Consider the following 26,528-nt stretch of genomic DNA (forward strand, 5'->3'; position numbering starts at 1 on the left):
CAAGCCGACAGCTGTCAAAAAAAAAAAAAAAAAAATAGGCAGTCTGCCAAGTTTCACAACATTCCTCAGCCACTGAGATAACTATTAACATTGTAACGTTTTTGTTCTTTAGATCAAAGGAATGAACTTCGGTCTGTAAATGAGGAGAGTTTAACAGCTTAGACTAAACCTTTTTCTGACACTTGTTGGTTTCAAGTTAAAATCATTTTTTTTTTTTTTTTCTAGAAAATTACTTGTAAACCCCAAATATATATTTCTATCTCTCGATCTCTTTTGTGGTTGCTGCAATATTTTATGTCGCACTGTATTTGCACGGCGGTCTTTAAAGTATTTTTTCCCAAAAAAACTGCATTTGAATGAATTAAAATAAAAAATAAACTGTAAAGTTAGCCCAATAATTTTTCTTTTAATTTTTTTTATATACAGTAATGTAAAAGATGTTACGCCGTGAGAATCGTGATCTTTATTCTAAGCAAAAAAAAAATCGTGATTCTCATTTTTTTCCCAGAATCTTGCAGCTCTACTCTGCACAGAGCGGCAGCCCTGTAGCAGTAGATTTGCTATGGGGTGGTCATGAACTGGTTAAATTGCAACTAAAGGCTCCGGTATGACAGTCCAAATCGGTCCCAAACTCGGCTACAATGTGATGCACAAGCCTCAAAGTCAACAGAAAAATTGCCTTACTGAGCCAAATACTCCATTTGTGTCTCACCGCTCCCCCCTCCCAGACACTGCAGCTCAGTGGGATGGTTTCAGCAACAGAGGCAGTGCTGTCAATCCAGAAAGCAGTGGGCAGGGCTTGGTGTCACTAGAAGGAATCAGCAGTGCTGATTAGCCACACCCCCTGCACCATCTTCTCCTACTGTAGAGCAAGCAGAGACAGCCTATATTAGTGGCGCCTTTGCTCTGAATTTCAAGAACAGTGCCCCGTTGTTGCCACCCCATCACAGGAAATTGTATTAGGTGGACTTCATTTGGCAGGATCAACAGATATTTGTGAGATCCTGCAGGGGGGGCTAAGAGAAAAGATACCTGCATGACAGTTCTCATCTCTCCCCGTTATCTTCTGGGATACGTGACCGGTCCCAGAAGACTGTGGGACCATTCGCAATGGGCAGCGCAACTTGCACATGTTTAGTGGGCATCTGGCTGTGAAGCAGCAAGCTGTCAGAGCTGGGTGCCCACAGTTGAGGGTGCCGTCGACATAGAATGGAGGGAAGGAACGGCTTGGGTGAGCACATCGCTGGATCCTGGGATAGCTTGAGATTTGATTAAGTAAAGTATGCAGAGCAGTGGCCATTGCTTTATGGTCGTGAAGCTTTCTTCTGTGAAGGTCAAGGTTTCACTAGAAGTGGTCAAAAATCAGTTTTTCCAGTTGATTATTTTAAAACCTCTTTTATTGTTTGATTTACAGTGCAATATGAAGTACTTAACCACCCCCTTTTTGTCATCTTTTGATACATCCCTTCCAGTTGATTTCATTTTTAGAGATGAAGGTGTACAGGAATGTCCCTCTTGAGTACAGGTAGATGCCGACACACAGCGCTCGGCATTGAATATTCATAAGCTGGATTGGGATCAAAGGCTGTGCTGCCTTCCTCTCTGCGCAGAGGTAATTAGCGAGGGGAGGAAAATGAGCAGACACTGAAAATACATCGGCTTTGAACGTCTGACGTCCTCATCTTTTTAAAGATCGCTTCTTGTCGACTGGAAATCTTGGCTGTCTTTTTTTTTTTTTTTTTCTGTTTTGGGCTTTTTATAGTTGAATGGTTGGCAGGCACGTTTAGATGAAAACATTAAGGGTCCTGGAGGAGAGTGTTCCATGGCAGAGGCACCGTGCACAGCTAACGATTTCTTTTGAGAAGAAAGTCCACCTTTTGGACCTGAATCCCAACACAAACCCTATTTTAATGAACAGGCTCGCTCTTTTAACAAGTAAAGTATTCTCTTCCTACTTATACAAGCGCTCCTTCAGTGTTGCATACAACTCTACCTCCTGCTCTCCTCTTGCTCTTTCCGTAGGGGTCCTCCATGGCTCTGTCCTTGGACCCCTTCTTTCTTCTATCTACATCTTATCTCTTGGTCACTTGATAACCTCCTTTGGCTTCCAATACCACCTCTATGCTGATGGCACCCAAGTCTATCTCTCCACTCCTCGACTCACCCCTTAGGTCTCCTTGTGCAGAACTAACTTGCTAACTGACATAGTATGGCTGTCATGCCACTTCCTAAAACAAAATCTTTCTGAAACTGAGCCCAGCCGACTTTACCATCAAGATCAATAACGCAACCGTCCCTCAAGACGGGGTGCTAGGTGTAATTCTGGACTCTGACCTTGACTTTCAGACCCAAATCCAATTACTGTCCAAAAGTTTCCACCTTCACCTCCTTAACATTTCCAAACTATGCCCCTTCCTATCCAATGACACCACCAAGTTACTAATTCACTCCCTATTACCTCTCGCCTTGACTACTGCAACTTCCTCTAGGTTTGCCAGACTTTCCCCCTTCAGTCTATCATGAATGCTGTTGCCACACCCATCCACCTTACCAACCACTCAGTGGCCATGGCTCCTCTCTGCCAATCCCACCACTGGTTTCAGCTTGCCCAACATATACTAACCACAATATACAAAGCCATCTGCAACTCTTCCTATAGCTGCATCACCAACCTCATCTGAAAATATCACCCAAACCATCCTCTCTGCTTCTCACAAGACTTTCCACTCTCTAAAGCCAGGTACACACGATCAGATTCGTGGACGACTTTTTTTTTTTTTTTCTAAAATTGTACTAAACAAACAAGAATCGGACGTTGTGTTCACGTACGACAAAATTTATAGCCTGCACATCCAGTTTTTGTCGTCGAAAAATTCGGAATCGGCTGTTGAAATCACCATACTAATGTTCAGAAAATCGGCAGATTGTTCATCGGACGGAATTTTACTTCATTTTTTCAGATCGTGTGTGTGTGTGGGCCTTTACTCTCTCTCCTAACTTACTTCCATGCTCCCCTCCAGGACTTCTCTAGAGCCTCTCCCCATCCTCTGGAACATTCTACTCATTTGTCCAGCAAACCCCTACTCTATGCTGGAGATCCATGAAACCTCTCTTCAGGGAAGCCTATCCCTAAAAACCTATGCTTTTCTCTGCACCGATATTGCCTTTTTGTATCCCTTTTCTTCAATTTACATTGTAAGTTCTTATGAACAGGGTCCTCCTAACCCTCTTGTCTTGAATTTTATATTGTAAAGCACCGCACAAACTGTTGGCACTAAATGATACTTGATCATAACTATAAACTCCTATTTTTACTTTGCCCCATCTCAAAGTGCATCATACATACTATAAAATTATTGTTCCCAAGCTCTCCAGAACATTACTGTTTTGGACTTTTGACCTTTTTTTTTTTTTTTTTTTTTTTTTTTTTTATTTTACCAATGATGCAGAACTGCCCAGTTACCAGTGCATTCTCTGTGTCCTCGCTATGCCAGGATCGGCTTTGATCGGGTCTCCGATGAAAAAACACAGAGGCGACATCCCTTCCAGTTTACAATGGGGCAGATTTTTTTTAAAAAGTCAGTATTCCAGAACGCTGATTTCGGCATTTTGAAGTGCAAAGGAGGGATTTGGGGTCTTTTAGACCCCCGATTCCCTCCATAAAGTGTACCTGTCACTGCCTTTTACAGTCACAAAGAATGTTTACATTCCTTGTGACAGCAATAAAAAGGATCAGATTTTTGTGTGTGTGTTTTTGATTTTTGTTTTTTTATTTAACGCTGTTCCTTTTTTAAGAAAAAAAAATATTAATTTTTTTTTTTTTTTTTTTTTTTTTGCGAGCTCGCACACCAAAGAATGCATACGTATGTCGTGCCCTCAAATGTAAACGTTGTTCAAATCGCACATGTGAGGTATTGCTGTGATTGTTATAGCGACATCAATAATTCTAGCAAAAGACCTCCTTTGTGTAAAGCTAAACAGGTAGCCGTTAAATATTTTAAATGTCGTCTATGGGGTTTTTTAGTACCGTAGTTTGTTGCCATTCCACGAGTGCTTGGAGCATCACATGTTTGGTATCCATTAACTCGGCATAATATGCAAAATAATTGGGCTAACTTTTTTTGAATAAAAGTGTGTGTTTGGTTCCCCCCCAAAAAATAGCATTTGAAAGACCACGGCGCAAACACCGCGTGACCTAAAATATTGCAACGACTGCCATGTTGTTCTCTAGGGTCTTTGCTCCACCTACAAGCTTTAACCAGACACTGATGGAAGTTACAAGACTGCTATATACTGCTGATGAGAAAAGGTTATTTAGCAGTTTATATTAAAATAATTGCATTAACTTGATCTGTGTGCTGTGGGTGACCAGATATAGTGAATGCAGGGTCCTGGGTTTAGTAACACTTTAAGTGATGGACCTCTTCTCCTCTGGAGAAGTTTCTACACCAATCCCTTTTTTTTTTTTTTTTCTTCTTCACTTCTTCGACTGACACTTTTATCATGCTCCGACCGCTTATTGCCTCAGGGCTCACTAGCAGGTTTCCCTCAGTGTGCATCTTGAAAACGGCAGTACAGCACATACTTCGGATGTGCGTTCCAGCGTCCCAGCCTCCCAATTGACTATTCGGCGGTGCCCAAGCCTCTTTCTGGACTGACACAGATACCGGAAGCTTCTACCACACGGACCAGCTGTCAGCAATAGAGGAATAAGACTGTGGACATAGGAGGACGCAACCCTGTATGGCTATACTGAACTTCCCATGCCGGACTATCTAAGTCTTTAATGTGAGTGTTTTTAATGCTTATATACCATTAAATATACAGTTTATTAAGAGGCGCCTTTCCTGTTGTTTTTCCTTTGCATATCTGGAGCGGCTTCACCTCCCATCAAAAGGCTGCCCTACCTAAAGACTGTTTGCATCTCACAAAGAGCGTAATGCTCAAAAGGACATTTTTTATAGCAACATTTGTATACAACACAAACCATGTAACCTGCGCTATTTTGTCTGTTTATTTGCATCTTGAAAACTTTACCTGGCTGCCAGCCTGTTCCCAGCACACTGACCGAGCTGTCACTGACCGTTCTTGATTCAAAACTTCTGATCAAGAAGCAGCAGGACGGGCTCCTGCCAAAGAGCCAATCACAACAGTCACGAGATACAGAAGCCTCTTGGGTATTAAAGCCCACTTAAATGGCCACTGGAATGCAGCGCTAAGGGATTAAATACAGATCACAATGGGAGTTCTGTCTGTCACTTTAAACATCCTGGAAACTAGCAGGCTTCAATAAGCTTTAGCACTACCTAAAGCTTGCTAGAAGCCCACTAGCAGCTTGTCTATTAACATTTGCATGCTGCAGTACCCTTGTCCTGTGTGTGGAAGCAGTGGTCTCTCTTCAGAGGTCCCATATGCTCCCTGCAAGGTCAGGCCTATAGGCACTACAATCGGCTCATAAGCTCAAGATGATTGGAGAGTTCTAGATCTGATTTAGCAAAGGGCATGTCAGACCTATGCAGAGAGACCAATGCTTCCACACAGAGGCCAATGGTCTTTCTCTGCAGCATGCTGGCAGATACTCTTCTACTTTCTATAGAAAACCAACTGTATGGATTGGATCACCTTTTTTTTCTTTTGATGCACTTGGAATGCATTTAGTCAGCTTAAACTAAAAAGTTCAGTTGGGCTTCAAAAAAAGTCTGAAGTTTTCAAGTGCTGACAGCACTGCTGACCTTCCAAGATCACCATATAAGATGGATCTGATTTTCGTATGGTCTAAATACACCAACAGCCATCATTTATGGCACTCGGCAACAATATTTTGAAATAAAATATATTTTTTAGATGAGGTAAGATAAATGCGAAGTCCATCCATATTTGTTAAAAATGTATATAAAATATATTTTTAACATGATTTATTCATCCATTATTCCTCTCTCATGCAGTCACTTGTTGGGGGGTGGCAGATAAAATGTAACTGCAGAGGTTTCTTGAAGGTGTTATGTTGGGTGGGGAAAACTCTTCATAGTCATGCATTAGCTGCTTCTGTTGTCATGGAAACCTGAGATGGAGTTATTTAAAACAAAAAAAAATGAGGTTGATTAAATCTATTCAGAAAGAGGGGAAACAATAAAATAAAGATGATTCTTGAATAGCTGCAACTGGAGAATAGACCTGGAATTAGAAGATCTGATACGAGGGAGGCTGTAGACCCTCCTTACGCCTTTTTATATATAGAATCACTAAGATTTAATGTAGCTTGTGACCATCTAGTTATGTGTTACCTGGCGACATGTTGGAATTTATGCTGGCATGCAGTGGCAGTCGACGGTGAGATTATCAAGAATTAATAAAAAAAAAAAAATTATATACAAATATTCACAAAACTGGGGCAGAACAAAAAACGCATGAGGCAGGGAAAAGGTTTATACTGCCTGTCTGGTTTTATTGCCATCTTTGTGCTTCTTTTAAAGCCCAAATCTGGGATTGTTCAAGAATATTAGCTACCTCTTCTGCTATCTTCATATTCCTAATATGATAGTTGGGTCTAGGGGATTGTGAAAAAAATGAATACTTGCCTTGCACCTCAATGCAACAACTTCCAGAGTTCCAGACATCTTCCCTCATGCTGTCCAGGTTTCCAACTGTCCAAAGTATCCAATTATCCAGAACTCCACTTTACACTAGATTACCAAAAGTATTAGAATACCTGCCTTTACACGCACATTAACTTTAATGGCATCCCAGTCTAGTCCATAGGGATCAATATTGAGTTGGCCCACCTATAACAGCTTCAATTCTTCCGGGAAGGCTGTCCACTAGGTTTAGGAGTGTCTATGGGTATGTTTGACCATTTTTCGAGAAACTAATTTGTGAGATCAGGCACTGGTTTTGGATGGCAAGGCCCTGGCTCGCAGTCTCCACTCCAATTCATCCCAAAGGTGTTGTATTGGGTTGAGGTCAGGACCTTGCTTTGTGCACTGGTTCAAATAATTTTGTGAAGGGGGGATTATGGTGTTTGGTTGTTTTTCCAGAGGTTAGGCTTGGCACCTTCTTTTCCAGTAAAGGTAACTTGAGGCGTCAGCATACCAAGGCGTTTGGGACAATTTAATGCTCCAAACTTTGTGGGAACAGTTTGAGGATGGCCCCTTCCTGTTTCAACATGACTGTACATCAGTGCATTAAGCACCAATTGGAGGGGATGACTTTGCAACCTGAAAAAAACAGTTCAGTATGGGTACCCTGACTCCCAGAAAAACGGAAAAGATCTAAAAAAAGGAATGAGAAGACGTGCCAACTCCTCCAATCCAGACCACTGTCTAAACCAAGGGAGCCTGGGTGTCTCCCGAACAGATATCAAATCCAGGAGCACCAGGTTTTCTCAAACTGCTTTAGTTCATTATTCAGTATTGCAGATAGCCTTTCATTAACCATAATCCAAGACATTTTAGCCCGTATCAAGTCCATAGGTATCACTGCCGACTTCTTCCATGACCTGAAGGACCTAATTTTTAAAAGATTAGCAGCTAAAGTATTTTGTGGCTGACTTTTTTTAATTAAAAAAAAAAAAAAAAATTTTTGGCATCTCGGGAATGCTGATCTTCTGCATGCACTTACTCCAGCATTAGCTGCACATTCTTGCTCTGCACCATTTTCTCTGGTGCTGACCATGGTGGACCCAGCCAATGTTTGATACAGTTTCATGAGCGTCGCATATGACAAGGGTGACCATGCAGGAGCACAGTTGGGAGACAGTTGTCGCCTCCTAACAAGAAGTGCCTCAACTAGGATCCTTAAGCGGAACTTCCGCTCTTCCTTCTCCTCCCCCACTACTACTATTACTATTATTACTACTATTACTATTATTACAATTACAATTACTACTACTACTACTTTTACTACTACTACTTTTGGATGGGTGTTGTTTTTTTTTTTTTTTTTTTCTTTTTTTGGGGAGTGCGTACTTTAGGCGATCCAAGTGGACATTCGGCTCCCTGCCTGCAATCTTCTTTGACTTATCAAAAGTTCCAGGAGGCTGCGGGATCATGCAGAGTTCAGCGCAGATTGCACATTTGCAGTGGGAAGCCGGCTTTGAAGCTACAAGAAGTCACAGCTGGCTTCACACAGTTAACATGCCGGGGACCCAAAGACCGGTGAATAACCGGTGTCTTGCCGAGAAAGTTCCCTCGGCTGATAAGTTCCCCCCCCCCTGTACTGCGCAGGCGCAGCGCCTGCGCAGTACGAACTACTGTCAGCCACCGGAGATAGCCGAAGCTCAAACGCTTCAATCAGCTGTACACGGCGCCTGCGCCCTAGGTCCAGGTTCCTTCCCCACCATCCAAGTGGACCTAGAGGGGGTATCTAAAAGAGCCGAGCGAAGCGAGGCCGTGCCCGAAGCGTGGCGAGCAAAGCAAGCCCGCGAGGGGCTCTCTTACAGGCGCCGTGTACAGCTGATTTTCAGCTATTCCGCTTCGGCTATTTCCGCCGGAGGGGGAACTTATCCGCCGACCGGAACTTTCTCGGCAGAACACCGGCCCTGGGTGAGGATGTCACAGTATTCCTGGACATGTAAGGGTCTAATTTATTACAGGTCAGCAGATGCCGTTTTTGTAGCTGCTGGATTTTTTTGGAACCTGGTTGAAGCTCCCTTTTTCATGTTGAGATTACCATAGATTCTTTTATTGAAAGCTGTATAAGCATAAATGGCAATTTTATATAATGGTATTAACATGGTGAAGCTTTCATGAGATATGGTGTTTGGGGTTAGATCTACTTGAAGCTGACTGCTTTCACATCTACAGTATTTATAAAAAAAAAAAAAGCCTTCTCGTCCCATAGGCTTTTCTTTAGGGCTGGGCAGCCTTTGAACATCATATACAGGTGGTCCCCTAGTTAAAAACATCCAACTTACAAATGACTCCTACTTACAAACGGAAGGAGACAACAGGAAGTGAGGAGAAATCTACCCCTAGGAATGGAAATTCACTCCTGTAATTCACTTTCCTGTGTTATTATGGGAAAAGGGTGTCTCCACTGATGCTTTTATCACTAAGGCTTGTTTCCACAACAACCCAAAATTTTCAAAATCCAATTGTCATTGGGACAGAAAGTGAGGTGAAATCTGCTGAATAGGGACACAGACAGCAAAACAAACATTACAGGGGTGTTAACCTTTCCCTATGCTATCCAAAAAACTTAAAATCATATTTTTTTTGGCTGAAGCTACACTTAAAAAATGTACCTGTTCCGACTTACAAACCGATTCAACTTAAGTACAAACCAACAGACCCGATCTTGTTTGTAACCCGGGGACTGCCTGTACAGTTTCCGGTGTTCAAAATCACAATCTATAGCTACTTCTTCACTTTATAAACAAGTGTCTAATTCTGTACTATTTGTGATGTCTCCATGTCACACAAACCGCGCAGCCCGTGACAAGCCTTCCTTCCTGTTTCTGACCATAACATCAAACAATCTTCTCTCTCCGCGTACAATGAAATTGTGTATTGTAAAAATTTGTGAGAGTTACACCAGCGGTTTAGTACATAGGTGAAATTGGCCATTTAGATTTTGCTCTATAATAAGAACTAAAAATAAATAATTAAAAAAAACCCCTATAAACAGAGGGTGACCTGCTAAAAATACAGGCAAAGATATGCTAAGACCAACCAACACTAGATGGGTTTTGTACATTTTTGAAGATCTATACAAATCTGTATACGGCAGATCTAAACATGGGAAAACTGTATGGACCACTTGGTCTTTTTTCTTCTGCCACCTGGTTTGTTGCCCAGTACAATACACTATTTCACCAAAAATATTGGGTCTTTACATGCAGATGGAATTAGTACGTAGGGTTCAATATTGAGTTGGCCCACCCTTTTGCAGCTATAACAGCTTCAACTCTTCTGGGAAGGCTGTCCACAAGGTTTAGGAGTGTGTCTATGGGAATGTTTGACCGTTCTTCCAGAAGTGCATTTGTGAGGTCAGGCACTGATATGGACAGGAAGGCCTGGATCGCAGTCTCCACTCTAACTCCTTACAAAGGTGTTCTATCGGGTTGAGGTCAGGACTTTGTGCAGGCCAGTGAAGTTCTTCCACCACAAACTCGCTCATTCATGTCTTTATGAACCTTACTTTGTGCACTGGTGCACAGACCTGTTCGAACAGGGAGAAGTCATCCCCAAACTGTTCCCACAAACTTGGGAGCATGAAATTGTCCAAAATGTCTTGTTTTGCTGACCCAAGAGTTCCCTTCGCTGGAACTAAGGGGCCAAGCCCAACCCCTACCCCTGAATAACCACCTCACACCATAATCCCCCCCCCTTTTCACCAAATGATTTGGACCAGTGCACAAAGCAAGGCCCATAAAGACATGGATGAGAGTTTGTTCCTGACCTCAAACGATAGAACGCTTTTGGGACGAATGAGAGCGCAGACTGCGAGCCAGGCCTTCTCGTCCAACATTGTGCCTGACCTCACAAATGCGCTTCAGGAAAAATGGTCAAACCTTCCCATAGACACACTCCTAAACCTTGTGGACAGCCTTCCCAGAAGAGTTAAAGCTGCTATAGCTGCAAAGGGTGGGCCAAATCAATATTGAACCCTACGGACTAAGACACAATTAAAGTTCATGTGCTTGTAAAGGCAGGTGTCCCAATAGTTTTGGTAATATAGTATAGATTTTTAAAATCAATTTTGTCACTTTGCAGCTACGCAATACCTGAAACTACCTTCTACATTTCATTATGGTTCCTTTTTCGGAGACCCCCATTTCTGCTCTACTAGGCTCACCACCCTGTGTCCATTTAGGCCCCGTTCACACTTAGATTTGGAATCGCACTAAAATCATAGCAAAGCACGCAATGCGCTTTTGGGTGTGATTCATCCTCAATGGCACCCCAAAAGTTTTTTTTTTTTTCACCATTGTCGCACGTGTCCTATTTGTTGTTTTTGTCCTGTATTGAAAATTTTAGGAAGCTTTTTAGACCAGAGCAAGGTGTGGGAAACCTGCATTCTGTGCGTGTTTCCTGCACCGCATTCAAAATGCACTTGGTGCCAGTGTACTACTAAAAACCCCCCCAAATGCAGATAGCAAACGCAGTGGCATGGTACTGCAGTATCATACAATTCAGCTGCAGTGTGTTCTTAAAAGTAGCGCATGCACAGACCGTGTTCCTGTGCAATGCAGTTAGGTGTGAACCGGCCCTTGTTGCATTTGTAGAAGCTGCGTCTTGACTGAAGATTGAAGAATAAATGAATGGGATCTTGTACAATGTTGACTTTGGGCTTATGAGGAAGCCCTGTAATAGTTTGGGAAAACCTGGAGGGTCTTATCGCTGCAGCGCTTGTAATTGCCGCATATTCCTTATTAAAACAGAACTCCTGTCTGTAGTAGTTACCGCCTGCTTCAACAGTCTGATTCCTGTGAGGTCTCTCTCTTTTACCCCGGATTCTTCTCCTGGGTGCTGATCTTCAGCAATCTCGATTCGCTGGTGCAGGGTGAAACCGCTCCCATGCATGCGCAGTCATTCTGGTTCGCAGGCATGCACATTTAAGTGTACATTTTACAAGCATTGAAGACACGTTGTGTGCGTCTTATTCCTAAATTTAAGGTCCATCCCAAATTTTTTTTACCCTCGATAGGTCAGCATGAGCAGAACGCTTTATTTTACGACAGGGCAGGTGGGCCTGAACACCCAGCAGTCCGCATACATGCATCGCAGTCTTGTAACTGGAGCTGGCTCCATTGACAGCTTAGGCCGCGTTCACCCTTGACGATTTGGAATCATGGGCAGAATCAGAGTGACCATTCCAAATCATGTGGCAATCACAGCAAAATGGCACCCCAACGCGATATGATTTTGCAAAGTGACAGAACCGCGCTGCAAAATGCACCTGGAAAAATTGTGTGCAGCTTATCGCCCAGAAAAAAGCAGGCGTTTCTTTTGGGTGACAAATGGCCACAGGGCAGCCTATTGAAGTAAATAGGCTGCCCTACAGTGCCTTGAAAAAAGTATTCACACCCCTTGAAATTTTTGTCATGTTACAACCAAAAACTTGATTGTATTTTATTGGGATTTTATGTGATGGACCAACACAAAGTGGCACATAATTGTAAAGTGGAAGGAAAATGATAAATGGGTTTAACAAATTTTTTAAAATAATTATCTGAAAAGTGTGGTGTGCATTTGTAATTCAGCCCCTTTTTACTCTGATACCCCTAACTAAAATCTAGTGTAACCAATTGCCTTCAGAAGTCCCCTATTTGTAAATGGAATCCACCTGTGTGTAATTGAATCTCTCAGTATAAATACAGCTGTTCTGTGAAGCCATTTAGAGCAGTGGTCATGAACCCTGGCCCACTAACAGGCCAGGTTTGCCAGATAACTGAAATACATCACAGGTGATATCATTTGCTGCTCAGTGATTCCAGTATTCTAGTCTGCATCTCCACAAATACATAGTAATACATAAAACCTGGCCTGTTAGTGATCCCTTAGGCCCGGTTCACACAGGGGCGACTTAGCCGCCTGACAAGTCGCATCCCGTTCTGTACTATGGAACCGTTCCAATCGGAGCGACTCAAGTCGCTCCGACTTAGAAAAAGGTTCCTGTACTACTTTTGGGGCAACTTCAGGCGACTTGCATTGACTTCTATACAAAATTCTTTTGCAAGTTGCCGCTGAAGTCGTGTGCAGGTCGCCTCACAGAGTCTGCCAGCAAGTCGTGTTGCCCCTGTGTGTACCGGCAGTGAGGACAGGGTTGATGATCACTGCCTTAGAGGTTTGTTAGAGAACCTTAATGAAAATGGCATCATGGCCAATGAACACACCAGACAGCTCAGGGATAAAGATATGGAGAAGTTCACAAGACAACTATTCATTCACTCCACAAATCTGGCCTTTATGGAAGCGTGGTAAGAAGAAAGCCATTGTTGAAAGGAAGCCATAAGTCCCATTTGCAGTTTACAAGAAGCCATGTGGGGGACACAGCAAACATGTGGAAGCATTTGCTCTGCTCAGATGAGACCAAAATTAAACTTTTTGGCCTAAAAGCAAAACGGTATGTGTGGTGGAAAACAAACACCGCACATCACCCTGAACACACCATCCCCACCGTGAAACATGGTGGTGGGAGCATCATGATGTGGGGATGCTTTTCTTCAGCAGGGACAGGGAAGCTGGTCAGATGGAGCCAAATACAGGATGATCTTAGAAGAAAACCTGTTGGTCCGCAAGACTTGAGACTTGGGCGGAGGTATAAGGACTATAAACTGAAGGACTTATGAATAAATTATTGTGGAACGAATCATCTGAGTTTCCATTATTTCTTGTGGAGAAATTTGCTTTGAATTATGCTCGCAATCCAAGGTTTTACTGTAGAGCCAAAACTTCTAAAAAAAAAAAAAAAAAAAAAAGCTCTGTCTGGTATTTATTGATGCCCGTATACCTGCTAGGGAGATTAGCCCTCTCTATTTGTCACATTTACCATTATCACCAAAAGTAAATTCCAAATTTTGGGTTGTCGTTTAAAGTTAGAGGAAATCTTCTAATGGGGACACTAGTTTTAGACAACCAGGGATTCCCTAAATTTTGAGAGATTCCCTATTGTCGCTGTGGGACAGGAAGTGAAGGGAAATCGCCTCAGATGGCAGAAAGACGGGGTTACAACTCATTTCCACTCAATCCAAAATGAAAGAACTTTTTGTCTTCCATTCTGCTTTAAAGTGCCAACTCTGGCCAGAGCAAAGGGGGCTAAGATTGGTAACCCATAGCAACTAGTCAGAATCTGTCATGTCCTGGTCCAGTCAGCAGGATGAGTTCTGATTTGCTATGGGTTTACTTTTCTTATCTCAGAATAAGGTTACATTCGGAAAGGCACAACAGGATTTTGGTTGCTTTGGGTAACGCAACCCACTTCATTACTAAATGGATTCTACTGTATGTGACTGCTATGGTTACTGCACTTCATAATTAGCCCTGTGGGCCCACTGCACCCCTGGTCACCCCTCTTCTCCTCAGGAAGATGATTGACGGCCCTGTCTATAATAACGTTTATTACTAATTTCTGTGACACCCCTTGACCTCTGTCTTCCTGTCTCCCCTCAGGGTTTTCTTGCCTTCAAGATGTCTGCCAGCATCAGCGGGCCTTGACCTTTATTTTTTGGATGGGGCCCAGACATTTCGGCTGTGAGTCAGCTCTGTGGCCTGCGGTTGGCTTTTTAATTAATAATGTACTTCCTTTATAATTACTGTTCTGTTGTCTGCCTAAATGTATTACTATAATGAATAGGAGAAGCGGCCCAGGCGAGCGTTCATGATGTGAATAATTTGGCGGATCGCAGGGATCCTTCGGCTCACGCTGGCCGTAATGGTGTCATTCCGAGTCCGGTGAGGAGATTGAGGAACTGGTGACAAACGTTGTCCTAGTTCAGGGCTCATTTTTCGTTTATTTTGCATTGTTGAGTTTCACAATGCAGGCAAAACGCAGGGACTGTCAAAAATGGGGAATATTCTACTAATTCCTGTTCTCAACAATATGGCAGAAAACGACGTTTTTTTTTTTCAAATGTCTGGAAACTCCTGCACACACGTCTTTTTAGGCCCCTTGCACATGGATGCCTAAAAACTAGGGAAGCATCGTTATCGGTATTGAGTATTTTTCGTCAGGACAAGTCTGTTCATTGGAGGAGAGCAGGCTGAGTTTCCAGCATAGCTAGAGAACTGACCACGCTGTGCTGTCCTGTGTGGTCAGTTTTTAAAAGGAAAGCAGAGGGACTGGCAGGAACACCAGGAATTTCACACAAAGGAAGCAATACAAAGAACAAGATATATTTTTCATACAAATACATGGTACAGCAGGCACATATCAGGAATAGGAAATGTTGGGTTTACAAATTTTTTAATAAAAAGTTATTAGAAAAAAAATGCACGGACGGGGTTTAACATGAATTCCAATGGCACTAGTTCACACCAGTGCAGACAACAAAAGTAGAACATGTTGCATTTGTTTTCTGTGACAAAACGCATCTGAAATGTGCATGCAGAAATTGTGGTGTGAACCAGCCCTTACGCTGGAATTTTCTGCCAGGAATCTGGTGTTCACATCCGTTTTTTGTGTGCATTTTTTTTCAAAACTCGGGTAACTGAACAGGAAGTGACTTAAAATGCACTGCGGCAAACGCACAGAAAATGGCAAAATGCATTTTGTGTGTGTTTGTTTTTTATATTTTTATTTTTTTGAAATAATGAGAGCTTTTATTTAAGTGATTTACATGCAGTAGCCATAGTAACCAACCAGATTTCACTCTACTGAAGTCAGATCGGTATAAGAAGGATGTTTAATTGTTGCTATGGTTACTGCACTTAAAGTACATAGTCACATAATTTATTTTATATATAATTTTTTTTTTTTTATTTTGGAAGGGTAACTAACCATCAAACCACATTCCACATCTTGCATGCTGAAACCATTAAAACTACATTTTTGACACACTTTTTTGGGGGGGGGGGGTTTCTTTCCTTTTTCAATGGGGTGAGCGATTCATTGTGCAGCCCCAGACCTAATACTCTTAAATATTTTGTGTCTCTTGCCATCCCCTTTACTGCTTAATGGTCCAGTTTACACTTGACAATGCCCTAAAATGTGTTTTTTAACCGCTTTCTGACCGCCCTCACTTTTACTGCTACAGGGCGGCCACGCTGTGCAGGATCACTTATTGTATGTAATTCTGTATTTCCAAGTATCGGGCGTGAGTAAATTTACACAGCTAGAGCCACTAAACGTTCAGTACACTGACAGAATGGCTGTCTATGTAAACAAGGCAGATGGCCGTTCTGTCAGTAGGGAAGGCATGGATTCCCTGTTCCTGTAAAGCAAAGACATGGATCATTGTCTTCCACTAGTAAAAGCACCCCTAGGTCGCTCAGGGGATGTCTTGTATTTCTAAAATACCTAGTTGATCACATTCTTGCCCATATCATTATATGTTTGATGTTCTGTACCCCTGCGTGGGTGATTGACTGACTGTTTTTGTTATTGAGCTTTATACAATAAAAATTATTGTACCAAAAAAGTGGAAAAAATGAAAGGGGGCAAAAAATATAACTAATGGCAAAACTTTGTTTTCTTTTTGATAGAGGGAGGGTTATAACCCATTAGGATGTTTTAATTTGCCATCGTTCCTTTGGGGAGATTTCCTTTCACTTCCTGTCCGAAACAGCCGCTGGTGTTTTGTCAGAAAACCAAACCCGTCAGGTTGGGTAATGGAAGTGACATTACGTCAGCTGCGCATGTGCTCCACTGCTATCTGGTTTTTGCTAATCTGACAGAACACCTGCAGTCAGAAGGCGGCAGCAGACATCTTACTACACCCAGCTACGTCTTGAATTTCACAGTAATTTTAGCAAAAAAATGAGAGAGAGATTATATATATATATATATATATATATATATATATATATATATATATATATATATATATATATATATATATATATATATATATATATATATTTTATATATATATATATTTATATATATATATATTTATTATTTTGACATCGGTTTGGATGTTTAATTTTGAAAGCCTAAAGGTTTAGTGCTGAGCAGTGCGGGGTGTACCAACATGGCCTCTGCCACCTTCCTGCTGCTGCCGTCCAGCTTCTTTCAAAATGTAACATAAAAAAAACAAAAAAAACCTCATCACTGATGTCAATATACTACATTTATATACGCTCACTTTATTGCTAAAATTTCTGTGAAATTCAAGACGTAGCTGGGTGTAAGAAGATGTCCGCTGCCGCCTTCTGACAGAAGCCCTAAACAAACACCTATGTAAATTTCGCCCCTTGTTATGTCCTGTATTGTACGTTTTGAGGTTCTTACTTGAGTTTACTGTGTCAATAATCTGTTAAGAACTTTGTTTTTTGAGGATTAGCAGACAAGGGATTCGTAGGAACTTGTTCAGCTTGTTCTGTAGGCTGAGCATAGTGCATTGGGGAAATGAACCTTCTGTATGACTTTTGTCAAGTTATGATTTATGTAAATAGCAGAATTTTTGCCCGAACTGCTGTCTGTAAAAAGGAGAACGAGGGTTGGAAATACATTTTGGGAGCTTTGTCCCTTTTTAAATCCTATCCCTGCCCTCGATTAGTCTTTCTGAAAGTATATGTAAAGTCAGTTTGGTGGGGTGTTTTTTTTTTGTTTTTTTTTTTTTTTTTTTTCTCCCCTTGGTTTTTGTTTTTTTGATACGGGTGGGAGTGGTTGGAGCCCTGTGGTATTTTTTGTTCATGTCTCCGAGACCCAACAGAAAGTGAATGTAAATTTCTCAAGTCAGGGAAAATCCCCTTTAAAACGTTTTCCCTCTCCCTCCTGTTCTGGTGAAACTAAAATTTCCTACTACTTTTTGATCAAAGGTCTTGAACCCTGAAGAAGGCCATGTGAAGATGCTGACACTGGTAAGGGGTGGTGAGTTTAGTTCTGCTTTAAAGGGATAGTTCATCTTTACCACAGCTGCCTATGCATATAAGGGGCATCTGTAGATAAAAGCAAACTGTGCAGCTCTGACTAAAGTTGAACAAAGCCCTTGCTATAGGTGTAGGCCATGTACATACCTTATGAAACCTGACTGGAATGCTTCCGGGACGTTGCTAAGTGAGGCCTAGTCATCACTGCTTACCTCCACCATCACAGGAGTGAGCTCTGAAATGCTGAGCCCAGAGCTACTTCATTGTTCTAATCTAGAAACATCCCTTACCTGTATAGGCAAGTTTTTTTTTGTAAAGGTGATCTATCCTTTTTAATATGCACTTTAACCACTTGCCCACTGCTGCATGTACATATACATCGTCAGAATGGCAAAGCTGGGCAAATTGGCATACAGGTACGTCCCTTTTGAATTTGCCGCCGTGTGGTCATGCGCCACCCTGCCAGGAGCTCTGTGAGTAGGATCGCGGGTCCCGCGGACTTGATCTCACGGGGCTGAAGAACAGGGAGATGCTAATGTAAACAAGCATCTCCCCATTCTGCCTAGCGACACTGTCGCTGATCGTAGATCCCTGTGATCGGGAGCTATGATCAGTGAAGTGTCATTTGTAGCCACGCCCCCTAACGGTTAGAATCACTCCCCAGGACACACGTAACCCCTCCCTAGCCCCCTAGTGGTTAACCCCTTCACTGCCAGTGTCATTTTTACAGTAATCAGTGCAAATATATATATATATATATATATATATATATATATATATATATATATATATATATATATATATATATTTTTTTTTTTTTTTAACAAAAATATGTAGAAGTATACATATCGGCCTAAACTGAGGGAAAAAATGTTTTTTATATATTTTTTTGGGGATATTTATTATAGTAAAAAATAAAAACCGCAGAGGTGATCAAATACCACCAAAAGAAAGCTCTATTTGTGGGGGAAAAAAGGACGTCAATTTTGTTTGGGAGCCACGTCGCACGACCGTGCAAATGTCAGTTAAAACGACGCAGTGCCAAATCGCAAAAAGTGCTCTGGTCTTTGGCCAGCAAAATGGTCCGGGGCTTAAGTGGTTAAGAGCCCCTTCACACTGGGGCTGCCTATGTGTTGGTGGTAAAGCGACGTTTGTTTTAGCGGCATTTTACCGCTATTTTAGCGGCGCTTTTCAGCTGCCGGGGGGGTGGGGGGGCTTTTACCCTTGCTAACGGCCAAAGAAGGGATTAAAAATGCCATTCATTGCAATGGGCACGGGCATTTTGGCTCCCAAATCACCCCAAAGATGCTGCTTGCAGGACTTTTTCTAACGTCCCGCAAGCGCACCGCCCCAGTGTGATGACACTCGGGCTTTCACATTTGGGAGGCAGTTTTCAGGTGCTTCAAAAAAATGTGGTATAAAGGTAATCCGCCCTTATAATACCAGCACTGCGCTCTTGGAAGATACAAGCCTGAATAATCAAAGCAGCCACTTGGTGTGAGCAAATATGTGGACAAAAATTTGATTCACCGTGAACCGACAACCCCCAAAACAGTAAAACAAATAGTGGCGCTGAACTAAATGAAAATAAAATAACAGCACAGTGCATCAAATGAATGATTGCAACATAATGACAATGGGTGATATAGAAATAAATAAACCTGTAAAAAAAATACACCTAATGATGGTAAATATCCTGATGGGTATGAATATGGTGAAGAAATGATCAAATATGTAGTTATAATAAGTGATCCAAAAGAAATATTAAAATCCTTTAAAGTGAACAACCAAAAAGTGCAGATGTGAACCAAATCCAAGAAAAAAAGTATTAATGTATATAGTCCGTGACGTGATATAGTGAAGACTTTCTGCTTAATGAATCTTCCACCACACCTCCGTGTCTGATTCCACTCCCCTTTAGAAAACAAACTCACCAGCTGTCTTTGCCTTACACTCTCGTGTTCGGCTAAAGTGCATTAACCCACACAAAACGGGGGTAAGTAATGACCTCTGAACTGGTTATACCGCTTGGAGTTTTCTTGCTGTGGAATTTTACTGTGGAATTTTCTCTGCTTGATGTGATTTTACATTATGTGAGTGCAATGGTGGAAGACTTTTTTTATATTTCATTAAATTTTATTACGGTATCACACTATTAGAGCACTTCTTTATTTACATGTGGAGAGAGCATTTTTGAAAACCCTGGATGCTAACCGTGGAAGTTCGGAGGTCATTACTTACCCCCGTTTTGTGTGGGTTAATGCGCTTTAGCCGAACACGAGAGTGTAAGGCAAAGACAGCTGGTGAGTTCGTTTTCTAAAGGGGAGTGGAATCACAGACACGGAGGTGTGGTGGAAGATTCATTAAGTAGAAAATCTTCGCTATATCACGTCACGGACTATATACATTAATACTTTTTTTTTTTTTTTTTTAAATTCTATTATGGACTTGGTTCACATATCTACACTTTTTGGTTGTTCACTTTTAAAGGTTTTTAATATTTTTTTAGGATCACTTATAAAAATATATTTGATCATCATCACCATATTCATACCAATCAGGATATTTATCATTTTGGTGTATTTTTTCACAGGTTTATTTACTTATATATCGCCTATTTTCATTATGTTGCAATCATTCATTTGATGCACTGTGCTGTTATTTTATTTTCATTTAGTTCAGCGCCACTATTTGTTTCACTGTTTTGGGGGTTGTCGCTTTACAGGTGCCATTTCTTGTGCTAAAACGCCTGAAAACTGCCTCGTGTGAAAGGAGTCTAAAGGGGAGCTAAACCTTTAGGCCCCTTTCACACGATCGGACCGTTCAGGTCCGCCTGTCAGTTTTGACGGCGGACCTGAACGGGCTCTCCATGTTAGCCTATGGAGCGACAGATGTCAGCGGAGACATGTCCTCTGACATCCGACCCGGTCCGATCCGCTAAAAGCAGACGGATGCCGTCAATGGCGGATTGGATCAGGTGAGATCTGATGAAAACGGACATGCTGTTCGTTTTCGTCTGATCTCTCCATAGGCAGCAGCGGCGCCTGACAAGCCCCTCCCCGCTCAGTGAGCAGAGAGGGACCTGTCATCCGCCGGCTCAGCAGAGATCAACGGAGTGATCTCCCGCTGAGCCGGCGGACTCTGGTGAAGCGGAGTCCGCCTCGTGTGAAAGGGGCCTTAGATTTCGTTTTCTCAAAATTGGTTACATTCAAGGCATGATGTGAATAACTGTCATAGTTGCTTGTGCTATCAATCCAACTGTCAAGCCATCAAAAATAGCTGCATACTAGCACATTATGAAATACTTGCCTTAGAACAAAGCCCTCCACCTCTGACAGGGCCTCCATCTTCACCCAGTCTTCCTTCTGGGTTCGCAGGCAGCTTGAATGGCTGAGCCACAATGTCACTGTTGCACATGCACACCAGAGTCATGGCCATGGCACAGCGCTCTAACGCCACAAGTATGCCATTCCTTAAGAGCGCATGTGCGGGGGACGTCGCCGGCTGCCAAAAGAGCAAATATCTCCTAAACGGTGCACATTTTAGGAGAAAATAAATTTTACCTACAGGTAGGCTTTATTATAAGCTTGCCTGTAGGTAAAAATCAGAAAGCGGAGTTTACTATTGTTTTAAGTCTTTCTTCTAACAGCCACAGCCCAAGTAGAAAAGCCTTTCTCCTGCCAGCATGCTACAGAGAAAGATCTTTGCTCATTGTATGGAAGCTGTGGTCTCTCTGTAGATATCCGACATGCCACCCGATGGTCAGAGCTAGAGCCCTCCAATCAGCAAAGCTCATTCTTTCTGCTGATTGGAGGACTCCAGCTCTGACTCACCAGGGTACGTGTCAGATCAACTACTACTACTTCTGCACAGAATGCAAGGGTCCTTCTCTGTAGCATGCTGGCAGGAGACAGGCTTTGCTACTCAGGCTGTGGCTGCTTTATAAATACTTCAAAAACCTTTTTTGTTTTGATCTACATGAAATTTATATTTTGCCGATCTTAAAGTTTGATTCAGCTTAAAGAGGTGTTCCAGCCGGGGGGGGGGGGGGGGGGGGGGATTAAAAGTTAGCAGCTACAAATACTGTAGCTGCTGATTTTTTTTTTTTTTTTTAACCACTTGACCACTGGGCACTTAAACCCCCCTCTCTAACTAGACCAATTTTCAGCTTTCGGTGCTCTCACACTTTGAATGACATTTACTCAATCAAACTCATATGAAATTTTTGTCTTTTTTTTTTTTTTTTTTCACACAAATAGTTTTCTTTTGAAGGTATTTAATCACCGCTGGGTTTTTTAAATATTTTAAATCAAAAAAGACTGAAAATTCAGTAAAAAAAAAAAAAAAAAAAAAATCTGTTTCTGTTAAAATTTATTGGCACTGAGCAGCGCTGTGGGCACTATAGATCCAGCCCCCAGCGCTGCTACAAACAATCTCTCCCCCTCTCCGCTTGCACTGTACAGATCGACCTACATGACCTGACGCCGGTTTGTTTAAAAGTGATCGCTCCGTCATTTGACGGAGCGATCACGTGGCAAACGGCCGCTACCAGCGGCCATTTAACAGGATCCGTGATGTGCCGGGTCTTCCGGACCCGGCGGTCACGGATATTTCCGGGAGCGCGCCCTAGGGGGCACGCGAGAGCAACGTTCTGGGAGGACTTCCATGGACGCCCTCCCAGAATAAGCCGACCGCGCTGTAGCCGTCTTGCGGCTATGGCCCGGTTGGCAAGTGGTTAATACATGGACACTTGTCCAGGGAGCCCGCGATGTCTGCACCCAAGCCGATCTTCAGGGTTGGCTGTTGGGGGCTGCTGCTGCTGCCAACTCCACTAAGGGAAACGGGCAGTGAGGCCTTCCGGCTTCAGACGGTTTCCTACTGCGCATGCGCGAAGGGTGATGTGCTTTCTAATTGGCCCGGCGGTGGAGGAAGGAGGAGGAGGGGGGTAACGTCTGAGGGACGATGTGATGCCGTCTCCAGAAGTTGGGAAAGGGAGACCTGTCAAAATGGGTCTCCCCCGGCCCCTGAAAAATGCTAAGTGCGGCACCGGAGGGGTGGAGGAACTAAATAAGCCGAAGTTCCACTTTTAGGATAATGATAACAAAGGCTTCAGCTTGGTTGGAAAAAATACTACACTTTGCAGTTAGGGCTTTGCCCACCGTTTTTAATATATATATGTGGTGGCACACTTGTGGTTTGTTTTCCGCTCTCAATTAAATTTTTCTGCATAAGGGAAAATATCTGCATGCAGTGGGGAGTTAGTCAGCTATCCGTACGTAATCTGCTTTTGCGTCACAGCATTGCACTACCACAATGGTGACTGAAATGCTGCATTGGGAGAGTCTAGCGGCCAAGACTTTCCCTTTAAACACTTTGGTAAATAGGGCCCAGAATGGCTAGTTGTGTTGGGTGACAAGTGCGCTTGATATTGTGACATTACTCATTTCCTCGTAGGTCATAGGACACAAACCTATTTAAAGTCTCTTTTTTATTTTGAGGCATCGGATATTCTAAAAATAACCCGCGTCTGCCATAGAGGTGTGGAAGGTGTCTGAAATATAAAGTACCGCTCCATTCTGGAATGTGTGACATCCGTATTTTGTGTGCTTACAGCTGATCTGGGTAATTAATCCTGTTGTATCGTTCTGTCACCTCCCATTGTGTTCTGTGGTGAAAAGAAAAAAAGAAAACGTGTTTTGTTCTGTATATAGACTTGAGCAGGTGCTTGTTTGTGTCTACGCGTTTTATTGCACGTGAAGGTGCATATAAACTCCCACCCATATTTGATGAGGCTGTTGATGCCTATGTTCTGAGCTGCATTCAGCGGCGTGTTTGCAAATGTCCTGATGCAGCAGCTTGTAAACGCTTTACATACTTTGTGCTAATAGGAGTCATCTTGGCTAACTATATTGTGCCGCATTGTGTAAATTGTGGGCTTTTTAACCCCTGATTTTCCACACACAGCACTAAACAAAGGCAAAGTTCTATCTAAAGAATTACTTTTTTGTTCCTTTTTTTAAAATCCAGTGTTCACATGGTTGCTTTTAGCGTCACGTCAAAATTGACCCGACGCGTGTCGTTTGGAAGGCTTTGCTGCTCCCCAAACGCTTACATTTGATGTCCGGGTAAACCCTGCAAACACATCAAAAACACACCTATGGCGTTTCCATTGCGTTTGAGATGCGTTTAGAAAGCATTACTAGCTGAGATAAACCAACACAAAAGGGGCATCTGGCAAGTGTTAAACACAAAGCAAATGCATAAATGCACCAAAAAGATGCCGTTAATGCATCTTAACAATTTCATTAGGTGTTAATGGGCATACAAATATTTTTTCGCATTTCTAAATGACCCATAAGAACACTGATCCATACATTTTTCTGTAAAAAAACTAGAAAAATATATGTTTTAGCTGGAGTTGGGCTTTAATGTAGTCCTTTTTAAGCTGAAATAAAGGTCTAATGTATAAAACTACAAACGGGTAGCAAAGACTTTAAAGAGGATGTAAAGTCCGTTCTTCTTTTTAATTGTACCTACAGGTAAGTCTGTAATGATGCTTACCTGTAGGTACTGTAAATATCTCCTAAACTTGCACCGTTTAGGAGATATTTACTATATACGCCGACGTCATCGGCACATGCTGCGCTCTGAAGAAACGTCTGCCCGTTTCTTCAGGGCCCTGTCCCGTGACCGGTGACTTCTGGAAGAAACACCGGCGGAAGATGTCCGTCTTATCGGTTTACTGACACCGGCTGAGAGCTTTGTTCTAAGGTAAGTATTTTATAATGAGCTAGTATGCAATGCATACTAGCTTATTATGTTTTTTGTCTTGCAGGTGTGTGTGTGGTTTGTCCTTCTTCTTCTTCTTCTTTTAAATCGGGTTTACAACCTCTTCTCTTCTGCCAAAAAGCTTAACCCTGCCTGCTAGCATTTTTTACTATTGTTACCTTTTATGCACTCAAACATCAGTCAGTTCAGGATGGATTAACTCCCATGCACAGGTGTGGGAGTTGCGTCATCCTAGCCAGACTCCAACCCTTAAAGGATAAGTTCACCTTTAACATAAAACTCTCTATGCAGGTTAGGTAGACAACTGTGAAGCTTTGACTAAAGTTGTATAATGCTCTTGCTATAGGTGTGGGCCTTCTACATACTGTACCTCCCAAAGCCCTGTTACTAAGACACTCCCAGCTGTTACTAATCACCTCCATAGGACCTCTGAAGCATCACTGAGCTTAGAGCTACTGCAACAGGGGAGAGGGAGCACATGTGAGGGGTTTTGAATCAGCTGGGTTTCTTAGCACCATCCTAACGAGGCAAGGCGGGGGGGATGCTAACTCTGGAATTTTTTGGCCAGGCTTTAGGAGGTGGTATGTAATTGACCTGTACTGAGGGTGTTATTTAACTTTGGTCAAAGCTGCAGAGTTTACTTTTATGCCAGAGGCATAGGCAGTTCTGTTCACTTGCATAGGCAGTTTTTGGTGGAAGCTTCGGTAATGGGACAATGAAGGGTGGCTTGGACATCACATTGTTGACTTTGAAAGCTAAGTGTGACGTAATGTGCAAATATAGTTAATATACTTCTACGTCTATCTTTGACAACCTTTTGACACCTGGTGGCATTTGGTGCTGTGGGTAACTTTTATGTATGGTGGGTTTTTTTACTTCTTTTTTTTAATGTGTGTGTGTGTGTGTCCTCCTTCTTCTTCTTCCTCTTTTTTTTTCTTTTTTTCCATTTTTATCAATCTAAGATGTTGGGTTTGACAAATATTTTATAAATGTCATAAAATGCATTTACTGTGAAGTCTTCAAATTGTTCTTTTTTGCTTTGCGGTATTTTTAGAAACGGCCATCTAACTTTGGGGAAATACGTTTTTCTTGTGTGGTGTGTTTTTTTTTTTTTTTTTTTTTTTTTTTTTTTTACAGTCCGGCATAATCTGGGAGGGTTGTCTTGTTGAGAATATGATATAAAGTCAGTCATCCTATTGAAGACCCATAAGAAAATTATGGAAACTGTTCTTTGTTCTAGCAGATAACTGATGGAACCTCTTCTTCTCTTGCAGATTTGGCAGGCACTTGCGTTAGCCACCGAGGGGGTTAAGGAATCTATTTTAGGATGCCACTGGAAGAGGACGGGCCGAGCTGGAAGAAAAGGACTGAAGACATTAGGGATATCTATGAATTCCGGGATGTGCTGGGAACGTGAGTATCTCTGGGGTTTATTGATATGGTACCAAGTTACTGCAACAGGATTTTCCATGTTCTTGTGTACTAATGTGGTCACTGAATTATTGATGGCGGAGACGTTTTGGACAAAAATACATAAGTAATTCTCAAGTCTCAATGCTGACTATTGGCAAGGTAAAATGATCATTCCCAAAATTCATAAAGTAGAAATGTTATCCATAGCCACAGCTTAGCACCATTTATGGCCCATAAAACCAAAATGGGTGCACAGCCGAAGCAGCTATTGGTTCGATACGATTGACTTCACGTTTTATGATTTTGGTGACACTTTGCAGTAAAACCATATGTTGCTTTAGTCAATGAACAAAAAAGTGTTCATTCCTAATGCAACCAACCAAAATTTGGTATAGAACAGTGGTCTCCAAACTGTGGCCTGGGGGCCTGATGTGGCCCTTTGCTTGCCTTTATCTGGCTTTTGGGGCACTATTTCAACAACTAACCACAATGATGGGGCACCATTACCCCTACTGACACCATTACTGGGTAACTATTTCAATAAAACTAATGATGAGGCACAGAGTTTTGGCCATACTACTTTTAATTTTGGGACTATTTCAGCACTAATGAGTTAGATTGCACCATCATTGAGCCTCCTTGTTCAATGAGGCCATATGTTATGTTAAAGGACCAATAGAGGGGCTTAGGAGGTGATCAAGACCCAATTAATTTACAGAAGTTGAGATTTGCACGTGACTTAAGCTGCCTATATTCCTGGAGCTTCTGATATTTTTTTTTTTTTTTTTTTACACGTACTATTTTCCCTAAAGATAACCTACTTTAAGAATATAATACAACATTGGAGGACATAGT

At 42.2% G+C, this 26,528-nt stretch overlaps 1 protein-coding gene across 1 annotated transcript in view; it reads left to right on the top strand.

The window, feature by feature from the left end:
• Positions 1 to 26,528, top strand: part of CAMK1 (calcium/calmodulin dependent protein kinase I) — a 217,908-nt gene that overhangs the window by 35,942 nt on the left and 155,438 nt on the right. Inside the window, exon 2 of the mRNA XM_073591985.1 lies at positions 25,535 to 25,673. Coding sequence (XP_073448086.1) covers positions 25,588 to 25,673 — 86 coding nt within the window. The 5' untranslated portion in view covers positions 25,535 to 25,587. The remainder of the gene's footprint in view (positions 1 to 25,534; positions 25,674 to 26,528) is intronic.

The sequence above is a fragment of the Aquarana catesbeiana genome, linkage group LG07 (genome assembly GCF_042186555.1).
Source record: "Aquarana catesbeiana isolate 2022-GZ linkage group LG07, ASM4218655v1, whole genome shotgun sequence".
NCBI lineage: Eukaryota > Metazoa > Chordata > Amphibia > Anura > Ranidae > Aquarana > Aquarana catesbeiana.